Source organism: Astatotilapia calliptera, chromosome 5 (genome assembly GCF_964374335.1).
Source record: "Astatotilapia calliptera chromosome 5, fAstCal68.1, whole genome shotgun sequence".
NCBI lineage: Eukaryota > Metazoa > Chordata > Actinopteri > Cichliformes > Cichlidae > Astatotilapia > Astatotilapia calliptera.
In genome coordinates, this window is record NC_137426.1 from 33,523,657 (window position 1) to 33,546,393 (window position 22,737).

The 22,737-nt window shown below is 42.2% G+C and overlaps 1 protein-coding gene across 1 annotated transcript; it reads right to left on the reverse strand.

Annotated features, from left to right (window-relative positions):
* Positions 1–152: 152 nt before the first annotated feature.
* On the reverse strand, positions 153–22,436 carry LOC113022979 (carbohydrate sulfotransferase 11). The gene is made up of 3 exons (XM_026168984.2): positions 21,860–22,436; positions 9,524–9,603; positions 153–4,305 (listed from the first exon to the last, which is right to left on the reverse strand). Exons 1-3 carry the CDS (start codon positions 21,951–21,953, stop codon positions 3,460–3,462), a joined length of 1,020 nt encoding a protein of 339 aa, XP_026024769.1. The 5' UTR covers positions 21,954–22,436; the 3' UTR covers positions 153–3,459.
* Positions 22,437–22,737: the final 301 nt, after the last annotated feature.

Here is a 22,737-nt window from a genome sequence, read left to right on the forward strand (position 1 = left end):
TTAGACTAGCATACATTTCATAGGCTGTGTCACATTCATTGTAAGGTCCAAATAGGTTTTGCTACTTTTGCAATTTTGGGTAAAAAACGAATCCCTAGAATTTTTCCCCACCAAGTTTGTGTGACCCTTGTTGTTTTGTAAAAAAGCAAACATAACAATCACAACAGATTTTATTTTGTGAAAAGTAAATCATTCATTGTGTGGTTATAATTTATTCACAACATACACTACTGTGCAATAATCTCGAGTCTCCCCATCCTTTCATTATATATTGCTTCCCCTCCCCCATTCAAGAGAAGGTCTTGAACAACAGTTCTCCGGGTTTTCAGAAGGTCTTTCAAAGTTTTTCTTTGGACATTGGCTGAGTTTTCACCCATTTTCAGTCCAGTGCTTGTACTGGACCATTTTCAGAGGAATACTTTGTCTGTTAAGCCAATTAACACCGACTTATGAACAGGTATTATCTGAAAACCTGGCATCTCTTGCCATGGTGTGCAGTGTGTTGTTAAAAAATGTGAGGAAACTGGTGTTGGAGATCATGATCCACTATGCAATACCACACGGAAAGCATTTAATTGGCAGCAACTTCATTTGTCTGCATGGCAATGATCCCCAAAACACGGTGCAGCACTGAGTCATGGATCGGCCTCCCCAGAGCTCGGACCTCAACATTACTGAAGCAGTGATCTCGGCAGAGAACTGAACAAAAGGTAGAAAGATCCAGAGAAGAGCTTTGAGTGTCCTTCAAAAAGCCTGGAGAACTAATCGTGAGGGCTACTGAACAAAATCACAAAAATGCTTTGAAGCTTGTTACAATCGTACAGACGCTGTTTTTGCATTGCATACTACATTGCACCAATTTTAGCAAAATATAAAGAAATGAGGGACTTTTGCACTATAGTTTATATCAATTTTTACTGCTGATAGCTCTTCACACCCAGCACTGAGGCACAGATATTCCCACTGTAGATAAGCAGCATGTAAAAAAAGAGAATACAGGAAACAGGTGGTGGAAGAAAAAATAAATAAACACGTGGACAGGGTGGAGTTGTTTTGCACTTTAGTCTCCATATTCACCAGCTCACTGTGGCCATTATCAAAACCACAGTCCATTCAAAGTGGATGCAGCGAGTGGGAGTAATGTAGAACCACCGTAATAACTGTTGGCACATCTGTACAACTGTTGTCAGCTCCTAAATGTTACACGGCAAATGATCGTATTCAGGCAATAACATATATACTGAGTGTAAATGTATACTAGGCGTTGCACAGTCTGGATGAATGTTAGATTTTAATCGTGCTTATTTTCTGTAGATTTGTGCCTTTTAAACCGTGACGAGCCTTCAGTTGGTTCTTGCCAAATTTCTACTGGATCTCTTATTGTTGTGCAGCACGATGCCACTGAATATAGCCTGTCGTATTTAACCGTGTCTATGTGTATTGATGGCACGGATTGTTTTTGTGCCGTTTTTGTGAACAAATGATTTAGTATGCACTTTTCTGTATGGGGCCTTCTCAATTGTCTGATATGCACTTTTAGCTTGTCATTAGTCTGGAAATAGCACTCAGAAACAGTAATTAATCCTATTTCCACTGACATCGAGCTTGACTGGACTTCGTAGTACCGTTGCCTTTATAAACACTTCTAGGTCACATCCAGTCATGGTTTATCATTTCAATAAAAGATTGACATGCAAAATGTGCCCGGCGTATTCTGCATTATTGCAGTGAGAATTCTTGTAACTATTAAGGAATTAACAAGTTCTTTCTGAGATGCATTTTATTTGAAAATCGTGAGAGAAACTTTACCTATTTTGGTTGGTTTGACTCTGTGGAATCAGAAATGGCACAATAAATAAAGACAATATCATAGTTCACACAGAAGTCTCCTCCTACAGTACGAAAAAGTAAACAAAGTCACAGTTACAAAAGTTGTCATTTAGAACTGACCCCCCCCCCAAAAGGCCCAAAAGCAAAGGCACACATGTTGAGAGACATTCACTGTCTAAACATGAATTTAATACTTTAATCATTATGCTATGGAACTTGCAACAATAACGTTTGTCGTGCAAATACACTTTTAAAAACAGCAGACCACAACCGGAATAAAATGAAGCCAAAAATATTCCATGCTAGGACTGAGTGATCGGAAAAATATATCCGTTTATATCGCATATAGTCCAAAGCCGGGTTTTTAAGCACTTTCTTGCTCCTTTTTGGTTGGTGGGTGGGGCTGGGCATATTATGCTAACATAATGGACCAGGAAGCGATCAACCTTTCTACTATCCAATGATTCCTCTGAGCTTTGAGGAGTGCCAGCAGATATCCAGGCCAACGCTTATTCTATTAAACACTGACGAGCATTTTCAAATTTAGATTCAAATTACTGTCCAATAAAAGCCAGCAGTTTTCAGTTTGCACTTCGGCGATGCGTTCCCTTTTTCCGCTCTTCACATCCTGCATGCAAAAGCCAAAAGCTTCAGGTTGTGATTCTGCATAATTACAAGCAGAAATCTTTTTTTAAATGGAGACATATTAGACTAAATCGAAGCTCAATTCATACTGTACATGTATAGGAAAACATTTCACAAAACACTAAACACTTTTGCCATTTTTAAGTGGCTGCTGTTGAATTGATTGGCACTGAATAAAAACATCTATATTATTCAATCAAATTAAACAAGTAGACCAAAAACTACATGTACAGTTGGGCAACCTAATCAATTAGCAAGCAGGTTATCCTGCTGTTTGTACCGCGTGGACGCACTTCATCTTACTGCTTAGTTTAGATCCTTTGGTTTGTCCGGTTGAACCGTCTGAGGTTTAAATTGTCATTATTGGACCTTAATCTAACCTTAACTCCATCTCCAGGCAATCAGAGTATTTTTCTCCCAAGATTTGGAAAACTGGGAACAAAGAAACTAATCATTCTGGCTGACAACAGAAAAGCCAGTTTTGCCTCGCTCATAAATATACGGTTAGAGCTATCACGTATAATGACGTACACCTTAGAGAGTTACAACCATAAACCCAAATAGCGGATTCTTCTTTTCCTCAAATATCTCTTTTATGATTGCAAACAGATATTATAGCAATGCAGTAGTTGGACTGACGGTGGCCCGGTTGGACAGTTTCAACATATCGCCCAACCCTGTTTCACACATTCAAAAGCAATGAGCAACATCTAGTTGCTCGATAACTACAGTACAAGAGGATTTGCCTTTTTTAAAATTTTTGTTTTATTTTTTCCAGGCATCAATGTTGATCTTATGATTCCTTCAAGAGTTCTCCATCGCAATGTTCGGTCTCAAGAATAAAATTAGTTTTCTTTGGAGCTCTGATAAGGATTGCTCTTCTTTCTCTTAAAACAGAACTTGCAGTGTTTGCATGGAGAAGCTTCTTCTGCAGGTGTCCAGGCTCTGTAATTTAGTTTCTGTGTGCGCGAGTGAAATCCAGCCTCATCTAAACTTGAGGTAGGCTGGTACAGAGTAATTGAAGAGCAGGAAGTCCATGCGATAGAGATTATACAGCTTCTTCTGATAAAAAGGGCTGATGTTGTGGAAGAACTGGGCAGCCATGTCTCCTGTAGTCCTGGTGCTCTTGGACGAGGCGGGGAAGCTGACCTGGTCCTCCACCCCGGCCAGCTGCAGCACGTAGCGGGAGTCCTGCTCCAGCGTCTCGTATTTCCCCACCACGTCATAGTGGATGAGGCAGGGGTGGCACAGTGAGTGCACCCGCTCCCAGTGCTCGTTGAAGGGCTCTTCTCGCTGGGTGGCTGGGTCCACGAGGTAATAGACAAACTCCTCAAAGGAGACGTCATTTCCTTTCTCCAGAGCTTCCGGCTGCGGGTCCGGCCTGTGCTGCCGCACTATCTTTGTGCCGTATCGTTTATGGAAGGCTGTGTTGTAGCTCCGTGTGAATTTGTTGCGGTACGCAGACACCAGCCGCTCAAAGGGCTCGCGCACGAAGACGAACTTCAGGTATGAGCGCAGCCGCTGATTGATCTGGGAGGTGGAGTACTCAGAAAGTGTGCGGAGGTTTCCGGGGATGTGGGCCTCGTTGGCAGGGATTGCGAGAGGGTCTCTGTTGGACCCGGCAACGCCCGTCAGAACCATGAGCACCCGCTTCCAGTTGGTGCAGGCCACTTTGGGCACGTAGCAGTAGAGCAAGCCGTGCTGGTCGTCCACGATGATGTGCTTCAGGTCCTCGGGGATGAGGACTCTGCGTTTGCGGGTATAGGAGCGACAAGCTTCTTCCAGCAGCTCCCGTCTGCCCTGATGGATCGCCTGTACCGCCGACTCAACCTACAGGGATGAGAGGAATCGCAGAGAATTGGCATTTAGTAATAAAAGAAAAACCTGAGTTACAATTTATACGAGTTTTTCAGGTCAGTTTATGGCACTGATTGTAAGTTATGATGATAGAAGTTACCAGAAGAAATTTTTCCCTCTTCATGGTAAACTCTGCTGTTGCTCTTTTCCCTGTTCAAGCCAACTTTCAGCATCTGTCCTATTAATAGCTACACTGCTGGTTTTGGGGAGGAGTGCATGTAAATGTACCTCCACAGGCTCTTTGATGGTTCATGTCCCACAACTCCTCAGGTATCAGTGCAGGACTTGCATGGCATTAAACCCAAGGAAAAGTGATTTAAAGTTGGGACAGTTTAAGTTATAATGTGACGAATGGGAGAATCTGGCCTTCCTGAGAGGACTCCACTGATTCAGCAGCACTGCCTACATTGCCAATGTTCCCTTCGTCCAATTTTTAAGGAATGTTGAACAATGCAGGTAGGACAGCTCAGATATGACCAACTTTGCAGCTTCAAACAGATCCAATAAGCTCGCTTCCTTCCAGTGCAACACCCCCTAATTTTTCCCCACTTTCACCTTCAGCAACTCAGTGTTGCTTAAGGACATTTAGCAGATTTTGTGCAGCGTCATCCGAGGCTGAAAAAGGCTCTTCTCACTCCACCCTTATGATGATATACGGACGCCGCTTACAGCCTTTTGAATGAGAGAAAATGCACTCACAGATTTATCTCCTCTGTTGGTCTTAATTATGGCCCATCCCCAACTTTAATCAAGTCACAGGTCATCCAGTTCAGCTTGGCCTCTGCGTGGCACAAATGTCTTATTTACTCCTTTCATTTACTCAGCCTGGCATCCCACTGCAGTGGTTGGAGCCCCCAGACTCATCTTAACTCTGCGCCTGACCCTCTGTGTTTAGCGGCAGACACCTGAACGACTGCAGAGCCAACACAGACCCTTCCTCTCAGCAGAGGTTTGTGCACTGTGGTTACACAATAGTGCGTTTGAAACTCCTGTTTCAGTCTTTTCATGTGAGCAGGATGCATGAGTTCATAGTTTGAGGATATTAACTGCTGTTAGTGTTTCATGGCATTCAAACCTTCAAAGAACACCAAAGTCTTCTTAAGTGTGCTGAACACTTTAACATTTAATCAGTGGAGCGAGCAGCAGCTAGTGGAAGTGACAATTTGCTGTGTGGAAACATTCATTAAAGATATCGTGTTTTGATCTATTTGTAGAAATTTCATCTGGACTAATCAAAACTGATTTTCAGATATCTGTGTTTTCACACTTGGGGAAATAATTATTTGAATCCCTGCTGAATTTTTTCCATTCAAAGAAATGAACAGTCTTAAATTTTTACGGTAGTCTCATCAACTGAAATGTTATCCCCTATCACCCAGCCTGAATACTGGCTTTCACAGACTGGCTGCGGGCTTATGTGGCACACAAGCGATTACAAATACTCCTGATCTCAACTCATTATGTATATAAACCACACATTCTTCATTTCCAACCTGCCACCATCATGAGCAAGAGCACAGAGCTGTCAAAGGACGTCAGGGACCAGACTGTAGCCCTGCGCAAGGCTGGACTGGGCTGCAAGACCATCAGTCAGCCAGAAGCTTGGTGAGACGGTGACAGCTGTTGGTGCAATTATAAAATGGCCATTAGTCGGCCTCAGACTTTCCTGCCAGTTTTTAAAAGGGGTCTCGAGCAATAATTATCCAGATTTTGTGGAGGTCTTTCAAAGATTTTTTTTGGACATTGGCTGCTTTTTCACTCAAGTTTAGTCCAGTCTTTGTACCTGACCATTTTTAGAAGAATTCTGCTCGTTTTGGGTTTGTTAACCCACTTCACTAAAGTATAAAAAGGCGCCTTACACAAGTCAACCAATGTTGTATCTACACAGACGACTTACAATTTAAATCTTAGTTCCTTGGTATCTTTAAGCACTTTGTTACAAGCAGCGCATCACAAAAACTTAACAGTTTGAAAAGAGGATTTTTGCACCCAAAAAAGTGACAGCAAAGAGTCTTACAACTTTCTTACAAGTTGTAAGCAATGGTTGCACTCAATTCTTAATCGTATTGCTCAGTTTCTTCCAGTCGCCAGGTTGTCAGCTATTCCGCTACATGTAGCTTTTCACCCAGTTACCTGCTGCACATGTGCAGAGAGCAACAAATGGAGACAGAATCAGTCGCCCATTGTGTTTACAGAATTAAACAATTAAATAAATCTGCCTCACATTAATCAAGCTCACTCCAGCATCCTGCTGCTGCTAAACAGTTTAAGTGGAAATGGAACAGTGAAAATATGACATCAATTGGAAGCGAGTGGACCGGACTCCACTGGAGCTAGTTTGTTTTCTGGCATGTGCACAGTCCTTCTCCTCACAGGGAGATTTAACTGGAACCAGCTGTAAGATTTGCTTTAATAGCAGAGCCCAGATCATGAACGCTGAACGTCTGCGTAGAGGAAAGTGGTCATTCAGAGCCCCGCCCACGGGTGTTTACCTGAGAAAGCCTCCTCAAAAAGCAAATACTGAATTGAACTCAATAATGGCAGCTGTTTCCAAAGAACAAACTGATAGATAAAAGTTACGCTGAGTCATCGCTGTTTAATGTCAAGTGAGCTTGAGTCAAAACAAAGCGGGGATGAAAGTGTGTGTTCAGATATGTCAACACCCAGTGAGGCAATGGTTGTGTACAGCTGTTATACGCAACTCATAACTAGAGTGGAAATGAAAGGCTGCACATGGACATGTTTCTGTCTAATACTAAGCTGCAGACAGTAAACCTGCTAACGACCGAAAAAGTGATATTTTTGTATTTCCTGATAAAGGGCGGCTCCTGTTACTGCTTTTAGCTTCATGTAACCTGTGCATGGATGAAAAGCAATCAGACGCATCTCTAAATATAAAACTCTTAACTGCCTGACAGTATCTGTACAAAGTCGTGAATCCTCCTCTATAAATGTCGTGTCTTTAATTCCACAAAAATGGCCGACCTTTATTTCTCCTCCTTTACTGCTCAGATGGGAGTGCATCAAAGTATTTCTCCTTGACATGAAAAATATCACTATCAAGACTTCACAAATTTCCGGGGAGATTTGTCTCTTAGACATTTCGTTACAAAGAGCAGGTATTACTTTCCTTTAGATGCAGCTAAAGCAGATTTATGAGGACTGGAGCAAAACGTGGACTGAACTGCTGAATTAAGTGGAGGTGGCTCTTCTATGTTCAGCCATGCGTTTATGAAGTGGCTGTTTGGTCTCTCCGATGTAGAGGTCTGAGCATTCCTCGCCACACTGCACAGCATACACTACGATGTTAAGTTTGTGCTTAGGAGTTTTGTCTTTGGGATGAACCAGTTTTTGTCTGAGTGTGTGGCTGGGTCTGAAGTACACGGGGATGTCGTGATTGGAGAAAACTCTCCTGAGTTTCTCTGATAAATCTGGTACATAGAGGATGACAGTATTGTTCTGATTGTCTCTCTGACTCTCCGCTAGCTGGTGGTGTATCCGGTCGTTAAGTGATGACGTGACGAATCCTACTTCCGGGTCTAAAGTAGTCTGCGTTTAATATGGCTTTTGTGTTGTTAACATGTTTAATGTTATGCATTTTCTTATATTTGATCTCAAAAAGCTCCTAAAACAGTCAGTGATCACTGTTGACCTCCCTCGGCTTTTATTACCGCTAATCATTTATTTAAGCTCAGTTTTTAAAACCTTAGGATGTAACTACAGCCCAGCCCATGCAGCAGTACATGAATGACTAACCTCGTATTGTGGATGGATTATCTCAGTTGTTCTCCTGGCTGAAGTTTGGTCCTTTTACAGCATCCTGCCATGCAATTACATTTGTTCCTGACCACCGAGAACACTCACGTTAACTTTTATCGAGTGGAAAAAAAGCTTGTTTATATTATGCTAACATAGCTGTGTCGCTAGCGGTCACGTAGCACATCATTACATACCAGCTAGCCCAACTTCAGTAACCCTACAAACGTCACTGCTTTTTAGTTTTCTGTCTTCATTTATGCTGGAAGTGATAACAGAGCAGTACATTTTAATTTGTTTCCAAAACCCCGCAGTCAGGACATGCTATATTGTATTTAGATAGAAGCTAGCGAGCTAACTTCCTGCTAACTTCTAACTCCGTTAAATGTCATAAATTCCGTTTTCATGGATGCCTGGATGTTAAACTCAATTGTTACACCTGGTAGAGCAGAACGCTGATCATTTTATTAAAGATGAAAGACTTTAGACAGTTTTTCAACTCTCAGTAATGCCACAGTGATCGTTTGACATATGGACCTGCAGCGGAGTTTAGGCCCAGACACGGCTAGTGACGTCAGACTGAACGACCGCATAGGGGGGGTCCATGACCCACTTGGGAACACTCCCATAGGGTTTAAAAACTGGGACTCTCCACCAGTTGCTCTTCAAACTGAAGAAACTTCTCAGATGAGAGGTGAAACATCTTCAAGGAAACTTAAAGAAGTCCAGACGCTTTTCTTTCCAAGCTCCTTAAAAACCTCTGTGGTTTTTTTCCTATCAGCCATGGATCGGCCTCCCCAAAGCACGGACCTCAACATGACTGAATCAGTGTGGGATCATCATGACCGAGCACAGAACGAAAAGCAGCCAACATCCAGAGAAGAGCTTTTGAGTGTCTTTCAAGAAGCCTGCAGAACTATTTCTGAAGTCTAGTCAGTTCTAAGAAAGCATTCATTAGCGTTCCAGCTGTTCTGAAGAATAAAGGCGGTCACACCAAATGTGAACTTTCAAGCTTGTTAGAATTGTACAAAGTCTGTTTTTACCGTTACACTGCATTTCCATGTATGTTTGCATGTTTCAGTAAATCACTCCACCTACTTCTTTTTTCCCCAAGCAAAGTATAAACAATTGTGACTCAAGAGTTTTGGACACCGATTTATTTATGCCAACAAACTGCAGGAGGACTGAATTTCCACAGCTAGAAGATTATTATTAAATATTAAAAATGAGACCCTGTTTGTCATTAAACACTCGGCCTATCCTGTCTGGTTATGTGTGCTCTCTTTCATTCAAACATAGAACGTTCCAGAAACACAAAGAATCATAAAATGACTATTTATCATAACCTTTGCCAAGTTTGTTAAAATAACCCCGAGTAATCCTGGAATAAATCCTTACAAATAAATATTTAAAGTGCACATGACGTTAGACTGACCTGATCGCCATCGTACAGCGTCTGTAGAGGACTCCTCCTCGACTTCTGTCTGCTGCCGCTTTCACCCACCGCCTCTGAGGCTGAGGAAAAAGCACATCGGTTATGGAGCAGTCACCGCTGAATTATCACTAATAATGCTTTTGTGAATGTGTGTCATCACGCCCAAATGTGGTCCTGTGACCCTGACTGTGGTAGTTTGGCTGGTGTTCATATTTCTGTGGACACATTTTAAAGAAAATATGCACGATACATTTGCAAACTGTCAACATGAGATGAGTTAGAAGGGGGACGGTGTCCATCCCATGATTACCAATCAGTCGCTGACTTCGCGCTTTTATTGAAGTTTAACATGCTGCAGCCTGAAGGGGCGTGAGCTTACTGCAGGGTTTCAGGGAGGAACAAAGGCCGAGGATAAAGAGGTGCAGCGCAATTATTTTATTTGATCATTCACTGAATTACTGAATGCCAAAATTATAATTAGCCAAATATCCTCAAGCAAGATACTGAACCCAAGCAGTACACAAGAATCAGCTCATTTACTATTTAACTACTACTGTTGGTGTTAACTACCATTATCATAAATAATAATACAGTGTGGTATATCATTAGACAGATAAAACAGGAGAATAAAGTGCACTGTAGAACATTAACACAAACTGAGCACAAAAACGTTGCACTGAAACAATAAAGTAAACTTTCATGGTTTGTTATCGCTGCTTTTATTTGCTCGAGTGCTTTAGAAACGGAACAAGAGTTTTGGCCGGGCAGAACATTTCATTTTCCACGTTATGTCAGACTCAAGTTTGAAAGGAAGGATAAAAGGACCTTATTTATGTCCTTTGGCTTAGAGCCATCATTTGTTTCCTTCCAGATATTGGACATGTATAGAGTTTCACCACATGATCCTCAGATTTAATCTGGGTAAAGGTAGTCGATCTGTTCCTCCTAAAAGCTGCAGGCCTTCGTTGGAGAAAAAAAAGAAAGATGCAAAGGCGTGCGGCCTGGTTTGAAAAGGCAGTGGTTGCTTCACTCAAACAGTTTCATCATAGTTAGAAAAATGAAAACGAGCTCTCAGAACAACATCTACCATCAAGTATTCTGCACTCCAACCTGCCTGCAGTGAAAGCAGAGATGAGCACCACGCTGCTGAACCACGACTCGCTGACACAACAGGGAGCAGCAGGACTCCAAGACACTGCGAACATCCCCACAGGAGCACAGCTTATTTGATTTACAGAACAAGCTCATCACATCGTACACTTTCCGGCCACAGATGTAAGGTTACAATCAACACTCACGAGACTGAGTTACTGAGAGAGACACTTCCATCTGATCTGCATGCATGTTGTGGACGTAGTCACTTTCTATAAAAGCCATATCTTCACTCCATCTGCAGCGTAGTGTGGAGGTTATTTGTTTTTTCCTCAGAGATAAACATAGATAGCCCCGCTTCATCAGATGTTCTTTTATGAAAAACGCACACTCCCTAAATGAAACGCAGATGTATTCTGGTGTGTTTAGCCAGTAAGTGTTAGCTTGAAGATAAAACTGCAATCTGTCCCCTTCTTCAGATGAGACGAGTCATTTTAGTGTTTTAAATTATGAAGTTAGCCAGGAGGCACTTCGTTAGAGCAGCGGTCCCCAACCTTTTTTGCGCCATGGACCGGTTTATACACGACAATATTTTCACGGACCGGCCTTTAAGATGTCGCGGATAAATACAACAAAATAAAACTAGTACTGGTACCGAAAAAAAGAAGATTTATTCATAACACATGTGAAAAGACTCAGGAAAACAGAGTTAACGATAAAAACGATAACAAAATAACGCTGAAAACTGATAAAAACCATACATTTCACACCCGAGCCTCAACTCTCGCGACCCAGTACCAAATGACTCACGGACCGCTACCGGTCCGTGGCCCGGGGTTTGGGGACCGCTGCGTTAGAAGACTGGGAAAAGAAACAGCCAGCGTGGCTCTGTCCAAAGATCAGGCAATCTGAAGCTGCTGTGAAAAGCTCACAGAATAAGTCCTCATGCTGCTGATTCAGTTCAGCTGAAGAGGGTTAGGTTTCCAGTATCTCGCTGAACTCAGACCACCTGGTGCAGTGTAGTTTCAGGGTGACATCGGTGCCTCTTTCTGGAAAATCCAGCATTGAACCAACTTTGCTTTTAGCGTGCGTGTCGATTCCAGGAAGAATAATCCCTGCAATTAGTGATCCCTTTCTACACAAGTTAGACCTTGCTTCAATTCATGAACTTCCCAGTATGTTTGACGATTCAAGGAATTCAAGTATTCAAATACACACACACACACACACACACACACACACACGAAATTTCCATATTTTCACTAACAAATGTTCACCCCTTGCTGCTCAGGAGGTTCAAGCGATACAGGCAATAATCCATTGAAACTCATTCAGAAAACTCCATAAATGTTCTTCTGTATTGCTGCCATTTAAATTTAACTTGACTCATATTTCTGAAACCGGAACTCTTCTTGCTCCATAACCACAATGTGAAGAAAAATATCACATTAACTGTTTAATGATTACATCCATTTTCACAAACTCCCCCAGTTTTAGAGGCTCGAAATTCACTGACAAGCAGTCCAACAGCCAGGTTCCCTCATTATCGACAGCAAACTAAGCAGATAAAAGTCGTACTTGAACTTGTTTCAAGTGTTACACAGAAGCAGTTCACTGGACCACTATGAGGTCCAAAGAGGCTCAGGTTCAGACAAATGCTCCGAAACTGTTCAGACGGTGTATAACAATGCAAACGGATCATAACCCAAATCTCAGGGCAAAGAACAGAGTCGCTCACCTAACATCAGCCCAGCATGCTTTTCACTTACTGAGACCAAAAGTGAACAGCAAACCTCAAAGAAGGAAGCATGTGATGATGTCCACAGGTGCTGGACTGCAGGGATACCTGTCACTTTCAACAAATGAAAAAGGGGGATTATTTATAAAGTTCGGAATGAATAAAGTCTGTCCCTTCAATTAACATCTTCATCATTTGATTTAAAAAAAAAAAAAAAAAAAAAAAAAAAAATCCACTTTAGGATTTGGTTCTTTTGTCTTGAAGCCACTGGCTCATGGCTAAACTCAAGTTTAAACACATAACTTCCTGTTAGAGACGTGCTCTTCACAGCGCATCAACAATGAAATGACATCAGTTTGCTCACAGAGACAAGGCCAGGCTGCTTTTCACTGGAGTAAACATCTGCAAGCAGCTGTGTGGCTCCAAGTCCAGATTGAGCAGTGCAACTCAGCACTAACTGCCCATTGAACAAATGACTTCCTGTGCTGTGCCATTATTCAAATGGCAGTATGCACAAACGCCTTATGTACAAGTCTGCCTTTTATGCAGTCATTACGCTCCAAACTTGCACGAACAGCAACATTTGTCATCTGGAGACAATTAGATTTACAAAAGCTCAGGATTTGTTACTAATTAGCTGCTTTAATTGGAGACAATGATGCTGTAATGGTGGAAACTGCACAGGCCCAACACTATTGAGCACAGGCTACTGTGAGACTCAAGTGACCACATGTGTGCACCTCTCTCCTCCCTGTGGTGTGGTCAGGTCACTCATGGCAAACTGGTTATGAGCTGTAAACACGCTCACTGCAGGCAGCCCAGCATGCAGTAATGAGCATACTACACAGAATCATTGAGAATACCTGCGAGAGACACACAGTCGATCATACAACTGAAATCACAGGTCTTTACTAGCTTCTAACAGCAGGTGAGAGTAACTAGAGAAATGCTGAAGCTGTGCAACAGTATTGTATAAAGATCATATATCAGTGCCGGTCTTATTTCAGACACTCCATCCCCATGTACTTATTAACATAATGTATGAATCTGGTCAGCGTAGCGTTGTCTATAGCAAGCATGCCAGGTGCAGTTACTGATAAGGAGGACTGCAACAGTAGACCGTGACTGTTGCATCAGCCGCCTCATTTTGCAATCTTTTACAACTGGCCAGCATTCTCACCACACATTAAGGCTGCACAGTTAATGGAATTTTAATCTTGATTTTAGCTTCCCACAGTTAAATGAACACGATCACATATTTAAAATATGTGCTCAGCCAATAGAATGCAAAGCAAAAAGCAAATCAGGAGCTCCGACTGCATGCCAGCATGTGACAGTCACAGCCGTTCTGAAGTGTCCTGGACTAGTAAGACTACGTTCAAAGATATACAACAGAATTCAAATGTCTGCCACACTCATGCCTCGAAGTGGATCATCATCATCCATTTTTCAGAAATACTCTTAAGCAATCAGCTGGCTGAAAAAACAAAACAAAACAAAACAAAAAACACCAAAAACTGCAGTTCTAAATAAAACTCGGCCAAAACAAACAAACAGACAAACAAAAAACAAAAAAAACATGGCTGCTGACGTGAACTGTCCAACATCAGCTCCATAAAAGTCCATTAAAGCGAGCATGCATACTGTGCATCAGCGCTCACAAAGGTGCACTGACGTCACCAAAATCTTTGCCAAAGATTCACTCAAACCAAGTGAATGAACACCAATACTGACTAACAAGTGATCAAAATGATCACTTTGACCATAATCGTTCAGCCCTACCACAGATATAGCACTAAATGTTAATGTTCAGTTCAATAAAAATATAAGCTGCTCAGTGTTAGCTTGCACTGGCTTCTACCCAGATAGCAACCATTAAAACAGTTTACAGTGTTTCCCACTTAACTTGAATGCACCCAATTTAGAGGCAAAATTCCCAGTCTGGCTGCAACTAAAGTTATTCAGGACCAATTTATAAAAGCTAAAAAAGGGATGCATTGCATTTCGTTCTTTTGCACTCTCTCTTAAAATACTGTGTGGAATGACCCATGGAACTTAAACAAAGCAGCCATTTCCCCAAAACACCTATAAAAACTGCACTTATTTTGCTAAAGTGAGTTCTGTTTTCAGTCAAATTTGGTCAATGTCAACAAATCTGCACGTGGTCTTCTGTCCAGTCTTTGAAGCACAGTTTGCCTGAATTCGGACAGGACAGCATTGGCTCATATCAAACTTGGTACTTTGTGGATTTACTGATAAGCAGGATTTCAACAGTTGAACATGACTGTTGTGTTAGCGTCACATTTTACAATCGTTTACACTTTGACTTACACTTTGACCACATGTGATAATTTATCACTCATAAACACAAATAACCACTACAACCCCATATAAAGCCAGTGCCTGACACACACTACATTCAGTTAGCTAGCATTGGTACTGCTGTCAGTACTGACAAATTATTCTGATTCTTCCAGCTGAAAACGGTGTGGTGGTCGCTCTTTCAACCATCAAAAGTGGAGTTTTACAAAGTTCCACACTAAACTTTCTGACCATAGGAACACCGTCGAGGTACAAACAGCCAACTGGTTTACCAGCAGGCCAATATTACTGGCCCATACTATGCAATGTGTTAATCCAATAAGATTTACTTATTTAATTTCAGTTACTTTGTTGCAAAATGAGATTGTCAAGCATGCCAACCATGTTACTAAAACCTGCCGTAAATGTTGCCATGAGACAGAGCTTGTGCTATCAGTCTGATATCATTACACGCAATTTGGTTCTATATAGACAGAAATTCAACAATTCAAATTAGCAATTAGAATCGCGCTGAGCAGCCTTCTTTTTCTAGAGGATTAGAACCAAAAGCCAACCAGCAAACCTTCAACAATCTTACAGAGTGATTGCCATTAGTCAAAGTCAGACTCAGTTTGCAGAAAGGTTTCTTCCTACCAGCCGAACTTTGCAATCACCTTGAGATAAAAAGTTGCTGTGAGTGTGCAGCACCCTCAACATTAACTTGGCTCCTGGTTTGACATAGGCAAACGTAGAGGTACCAGGCGAACAGCCTGGGAAAACACTTAGAAAGTACTTAGCTGTTGCAATAACAAGAATATCACTGATCACAGCAAACACTCAGAGATTTATACATAAGAAGCAAGCTTCACAGTAATCAGCATCAATTCTTTTGACACTTAAATAATCTTCTCATTTAGTGGATTCACCTCTGCCAAAAAGCCAGATGATGCCTTATTACTGGAATCAAGAGCGTCACATGCAGCCGGATGCTGCTGCCAAAAGGAGGCTTTGTCTTTTGCCTTGAGCTGCCGAGGTGAGGAGATCATTCTGCCACAGCGCACCAATTTATCTGACCTGTTTTCTAAACACATTTCATTGCGACCTCTCCCAAAGAGAGCACTAAAATGGAACAGAGAGGTAGCGGCTGAAATGATTCAGAAGCTGACAAACACCTGGAAAACTGAGTGTTTCAGCAACAGGGTGAGACGGCACACTGAAAAGGTTTGTGTCTCATCTGTCATCTGCTAACTTGGCATCAATTAGCAAGCAAGGAAATTTACAGTCCAAGTTTTGTCATGAGGTATTTAAAAGGGGGGCAGGTGAAAATATCAAGAAACTGTTTAAAATGTCAGAATAGCTGGATATCAGGACTGGGCGCAGACACTAGGACACACTGCACAGCATAGATATAGGTGGAAAAATGTGTGCTATGTTTTGCCATTAGAAGGGGGAAGAAAAAAAAAAGCTGCTGGTTATAACCGTGTACCACTCTAACAAAACAGTGTCTCAGCTGCCCTTAACTCCTCCACTGATACAAGACGTCTGAAACTCACCAACCCCAGCTAAGGCAGACTCAAAGGAAGACGTCGTCCTGTTGGTTTAACCCTGTCTGGACCCCCAAAGCCTACAGCATTCCTTACGGTACGCACGGAACCAAATGCTGGGGAAATGCAAAATATAGAAAGGCCGATGTGTGTTCCTGCTGTCCGAGCCATGAAATGAGCTCTGTGTTTAGGTCCCACTGGGAAAACTGCCCCCCCCTTCCTTGACCTGACTTGCCAAAGAGTAGCTTTGACGCTGTACAAGGGAAAGCCTGATCCTTTTAGGCCACAAATGTGTGTGTGTGAAAAGGGTGTTAGTGCATAGGCAGGAGCATGTGGGTGGTGTACTGTCTGTTTGCTGAGTCTTAGAAGAATGTCTGCAGATCCAGGAGTCCCTATGATCCTGTGCAGAAGCGTAAAAGAGTTCAATGTGCATTTGTGGGGCGACTCCTTAGCTGGCTGACTAAAATCCATCACATCTGCATTTGAGCAGTTGGAAACAGTGACAATAGACACATATTTGGCCGTAAAGAGAAATATCCATCACACAGGAAAATACTGACCCGACTGCATGTTTCACCAGTGTAGTACAATCCTGAGGTCCATTTAACTTAAACTGAATCTCCCGTGGGTCTAGGCACCTCCGACTTTCTTCATATGCAAAAGCAATGATGTGTTAAATTCACTAATGGACCTTAACAGCCTGGTGTTAGAGTTTTCTGTTTTATACGTACATAAAAAATGAGGACGCTTGCTGCTGTGAGGCGACACTTTAACCACTAGTCACTGCTGTCAGTGTCACAGATTTCTGTGATCCTACAATGACAGCTGTTTACTGGGTGATTCAAGTTATTAAGGTTCATCATCTGAGGACACTGAATGTCTACCATACATTAGGGCGGTCAGTAACTTTACTGTGACAAACACTGCATGCATTAGTAAACACAATCAAATAGATTGGTATTTATTCTGCACTCTTCCTGATCACTCCGAGCACTCTACACCATCACCTCATTGTATAAACTTTAGTTACCTCAGATTAACATTAACCATCCCACCAGCCAATTTACAACCACACATAAGCCTAACGTGCATGGACATGCATTCTAATCAATTTGCAATAGGAATCCAGGAGTGACAGCCCTCTGTATACCCACTTATTATTTTAACATAAAAATAAAATATTTTAAAAAATGTTATTGCTTCCATTATATATACTATATGATCAATATATATCATATATGCCTTATGAAAAGGCTTGATAAAGAGGAAAAGATCATTGCACCTGTATATGTAAAATTTATGTAGAAACATGTACCTGTACATGATGTCATGTCTCTTGTTGCTCTTTGAGTGAGGAATAATAAAAGCCTGGCTCTGCGTGGGCTTTTTAATCGAGCGCGACTAAAATTACTGAACCAGAACAACCCTAACCCAGACAATATTTGCCAGTGTAATTTAGTCTGGACCAAAGTGGGGATGAGTTGAATTATTTGGCTACCACAGAGCACTTGGATTGAAATAGTAGAGCAGAAGACTTATTCAGTAACTTTAATTGCGAAAGGACAAACCAGAAAAATCAAATCACTTGAGGATACGGGCTCTGAAAGCAGATGGTCCTAATGTAATTTTGAAAAAATTCCTCCAGAGTACTTTCTGTGCTATCAGCTCCTGCTGTGCCGTTTCATGAATATGCAGCTGGCTGGAGAACAGGCTGGAACAGCAGGACCACCCCGACCCCCCATGTCACCGCAGACGGACGGGGATCTGACAGCAGCCAGGAGGAGCGAGCGGTTTCAATTGGCAACTGCACGCCGCAGCATACGAAGATCAAGTCACACACTGTTCCCGTGTGGATGCGTCTGCTTTTAATTGGATAATGTCCCATCCACAAGTGACCATGTGTGAAAATTAGTTTCCAAAGAGCGCCGCAACAATTTCGTCAGTGCTCCGACAGAGTTCTGGGAAGCTAATTTTTATGACTTTTGTGGCCTCAAGTCAAGCCTAGACAAGGGAGGTATGAGATGGGGGTAAGTCTCCAGTACATGAATAACAACAGCTGCCCCGAGGCCCACACAATAGTCTCAGGCTCTGTTTGTGATTAAACAGCTACAACTAGCTACACTCATAGCAGTCAGCTCACATCTGTATGTGTGATGTTCCTGGATTTTACTCCCAGGAAAACAAAGGGAGAAGTCCCTCACTGTGCTGTAACATACAACACCACATTCCAGACTATGATATACTTCTTCCTCTTCAGTCAATGCGTCTAAAAGCCCAAAGGCGAAATCATAGTGGCGACTGTAGTAAAGACCTCTCACGCTGACACATAAGCCCATCTTACAAAGTCAGCTTTTCTAAAACAGATGTGAATTTCAAAGACCGGATACGAAGACGTCACAAAGGGTTAAGTTTCTGCAGCATGAAAGGCAACTCGTGTTCTGAAAAACTATTTCTGTCCAGGATGTTACAGTAAAGCCACTCTGCATCTATGCAATTATGCTAAATTTGGATTAGCACTGCATTTCCAAGCACTGTAATTTTATGCTAACTCTGACTTGGCACTATGTTCCTTTGTTATGCGGCTGTTCTCCTTCAGCTTCACATCGCCTAAAAACACTCTGACCTTTACCCCAGATAGAGCGGCTTCACCTCCCCTAACTAACTGCATATCTGAAACCAATTTAGATTCACTTAGAGCAGACAGGCAGGTTTAATGGTCGGCGCGTGAGCTGCATTCCAGGTGTGTTTGGAATACGTGGAGCCAATCCCCCCCCCAAAAAAACAGAGGCAGCATCTAGGAATGTGTGCACTTATGCCATGTGTCTCATCAAAGCACTGGTTGTAAACCTATTCAATCAAAATTAACTCACAAAGGCAAATTAATACACAATAGCAATTTACAGTAATCGTAAACAAAAGCATCTTTAATTTTGGGGGTTTGCACTGTCGATCGGACTGGAAAATCATTCAGTGCCGATTTTTGTAGCTGGTGAGGAAACAATTGCTTTTGTGCATTTATCCTGGCTAGAAAGCTCTCGTTTGGACCTGTAACGAATCAAGCGCTCCCCTTTCTTTTATACAGTGAAGCGCACAACCTTGTGAAAAAGCCAGTTTAAATGGATGGTGACTGATCAAGATTGCTACCTTCTTTTTCAAGAGACTAGGGTATGACGCTGTTTTAAGACCTGCTTACTTAACAAGGACATAAAAAATTTAACTTGCAGTGCCACTTTTTGATGGGACAGCTCTAGTGTGCTGCTCTTCCACACCAACACTGAATTTCCCACGAAGTAGAAGCACAGGTGTGGCCAATAAGACCGCCGATGGCTTCGTTAAGTCATTATATCACCGAGCAGCAAACCATCATTACTGTCACTAACACACCCCTGCTTTTCCTGCTAGGACATGTCTCCCGTTTTTATTAGTTACAATGAAGCAAAAGCAATTTGTCCAGTATAGCTACACGAGGACGTGCACACAGATGAACCAATGTTTTTATCTAGAAGTCACAAATGTAAAAGTCAAGTCAAAGGTTAGTTATGAAGTTCTATGAGATCGCCTGCTAAAATAAATATATACACATTTCCACTGACATGCAGATGAAACATAGTTTTGTTAATCTATGAAGCTGGCACTAAAAACATGTCACAAAGGCCTGGATTATCTGTAATTTTCTATCTCTTAATTTGAATTTGCTCCTCAAAATGTCAGAAATGTGAAGTCCTGCGTCTGGATAGCAGTACCTTAGCCTCTAGTACTATCAAGGACACATTTTTTTGTTAGTCCTTTGGACTGGCGCGATAAAGCTTTCTGTAATACTGTCAAAACAACAAGCACCATGTTTCAGAGCAATATTGAAAGACAATATTTATTTGGTGGAGGCATTTTTAAGCTGTTATGATCAGCAGTAGAAGCTTTTAGATGAACACAGGTTTGTAAGATGATGAGGAAACCCCCTGATCAGTTTAGAGGTGATCATTTCCTATTTACGTTCACGGTGAGGGGGGCTAAGAGTACATTTTGCACCATCTTACATTGCTGTGATTTAAGTACACGTGGCCACTGACCAATGGTCATGGCGCTTTGCATAATAATGATCATGAAACTGATCTTCTGGCTCTTTGTTTGTCTGCGGTGCTTGTTTCAATTATTATCCAACTTTATTGTTAATGCAGGTGAGGCTGAAGAAGAAACTTGGTTACGAAAACTTTCTGGGATTTTCTACCTGGATGATTAAGAATTCCTCAAGCTTTTAGTGTCCCATTTTTAGAGTATGACTATCAAATCAAAAGCAATGCGAGTGCGAGATCCTACTGTAAATGCAAACATCACTTAATGTAAATACACTAAACAGCACAGACTGTTACTTTATTCTTTTACAACTGCATGTTGAGACCATCTTGCAGCACTATCGCATCATTTCCGAAGAACCACACCCTTGATTTTGATTTCAACCACACACCTGTAACGGTTTGTGACTGTATCTTACACAATCACACCTACCGCACTGACACGTTAACCTACTGACAGAAAAGCATATCAGTCACGCTATCATAACCGATACCCCTGACTTTAACAGTGTAACACTACACTGACAGTAACGTCTTTCACAAGTTACTTATGGACATGTCACACACCCAAACTTTCTGGGATCGCCATTAAACGTGAATCCACCTCACAATATGGGCTATACCTACAGTTTTTAGGCCCCTAAAATAGCTGAGCACGTGTGAAAGAGGCCTTTGTATGTGGCAGAGGGAAGCAGATCCCACCGAAGGGACAACCCCACTGCCAGCCAGCTGCGTCTGCTCCCAGCCCTCCTCCCTGTAGCTGAGGAAACACTGCGCTAAACACTCTGCTAATGGAAGTTTTTCTCCTGTTCCTCAATTTAGATCTGAGCTTCATGGGAAAATAAAGACATCGGGATGGAGCACAACGGGGTGAAATGACAATGGGCTGGAGGCCACGCTTTATTATTGGAATGACAAGGACCAACAAGTCGCACAAAAAAATCCTTTATAGCTGGGCTAAGAATGTCTCAATAGCCTGCTTTCATGCACTTCACTGATATGTGTATTGGATTACAAGTATGCCACAACCCATTAACACAGCGGGTTATGAATGGGTTTTATTATGAAGGCATGGGCAAACCCATATGCCAACAGAAAAGGACCAGCTGGTCTGCTGCACACTTTAAACTAGAGCCCATACATCAGATACACTTTTGTCTCCACACAAGAGATCTTCATAAACACACAACCCTTTATGGGACTATAGATCATATGAGATAAATTTAGATGTAAATTTAGAAAAACTTATAAATTAATATTTAATCAAACTTCTTTTGTTACTGATAAAAGAAAAAAACAAACCCTCATATTTAAATACTTGAGTCATTTGCAGATGGATGGAGATGAACTGATAAAAGTGATGAAATATTTTCTTTGCTTGAAAGGTGTCAGGTTGGGACGTCTGTGTAAACTATTCACGGGGCGCTTAATTTCTAATGTTTCATGTTTTAGCTTTAGTTTTATTCTTAGCGTAGCGGCAGGCAGACAGAGCGGGGATGCAGGAGAATGAGCGCTCCGATGGCAGGGTGTGGAAGCAAGTTTAAGCAGAGCAGAGGGGGAAATATTGTGTATTTATGGGATTTATACTCACCTGGCTTCAGACTGCTGTTAAAGTAGAATATGACCATGACGAAACATCCCAGGGACAAGGCAAAAACCATCCGGATCACTCTGGGTTTCCTCATCCTGAGAGTCTCTGGAAGCCACCGAGAAGCCGAGCCCAATCCTGCCAGGGTTCAGGCGAACTACACGGTTTTTGTCGAGTCTACTTCACCGGCCGTGGGAGCATCGATCCGGCTCGCTGCTCGACCTTTGCCGCTCCTTATCTTCCTGGACATCCTCGCATGCCGGGTCAGGAGGAGGCAGCGGTGAGGCAGCGGTGAGGGAGGACGAGGGGGCCCCGGGCGGCAGACTCCGCTGGTCTGCCGTGTCTCTCTCGGTTACCGACGCGTTTCTGTGTGCCTTTGTAGAGACGACGGAGAAGGCTGCATCACTGCCGCTGTGGTGCCAGCACAGGCCGCCGGACTGCGTGGGTAACGGGCCCTTTATACGCCACGACAGGGTCTTTCCAAATGTCCGCTTAACCCCTTTCTCCCCGCGGACACAGAAAGGGTCCAACCACTCAACGACCCGGTGGTCGAGAAATAAGCGACACGTTTCAGAAGAAGGGCGGGTTCCGGGGAGACCTTTCAAAGTAAAACTTCTATACAGACAGTATGAAATCTGCTGTGAGTTTGGGACTGAACCGGTTTACAATTCATTAATGCGAAATTAATAAAAAAATAAATTAATATCACTGGTGGAAACGCTTCTAGAGGCATTTCAGAATAAGAGTCTTGCACCTTTTATGAATTTCAAACGTTAGATTTAAAAAACTTGCTGAATTTCAGTCTTTAAAAAATGTGTAAAATTTTCGTACAAATAGAACAAAATTTAATACCAGAAATATTAAAGACATCACTGGTTTCA

Bases quoted from the DNA above. Each gene is read 5' to 3' on its own strand.
- LOC113022979 (XM_026168984.2), bottom strand. From the start codon at position 21,953: ATGAGGAAACCCAGAGTGATCCGGATGGTTTTTGCCTTGTCCCTGGGA. The intron at 9,604-21,859 runs GTGAGTATAAAT...CTTTTTCCTCAG, and splicing joins TAACAGCAGTCTGAAGCCAG to CCTCAGAGGCGGTGGGTGAA. The intron at 4,306-9,523 runs GTCAGTCTAACG...TCATCCCTGTAG, and splicing joins CGCTGTACGATGGCGATCAG to GTTGAGTCGGCGGTACAGGC.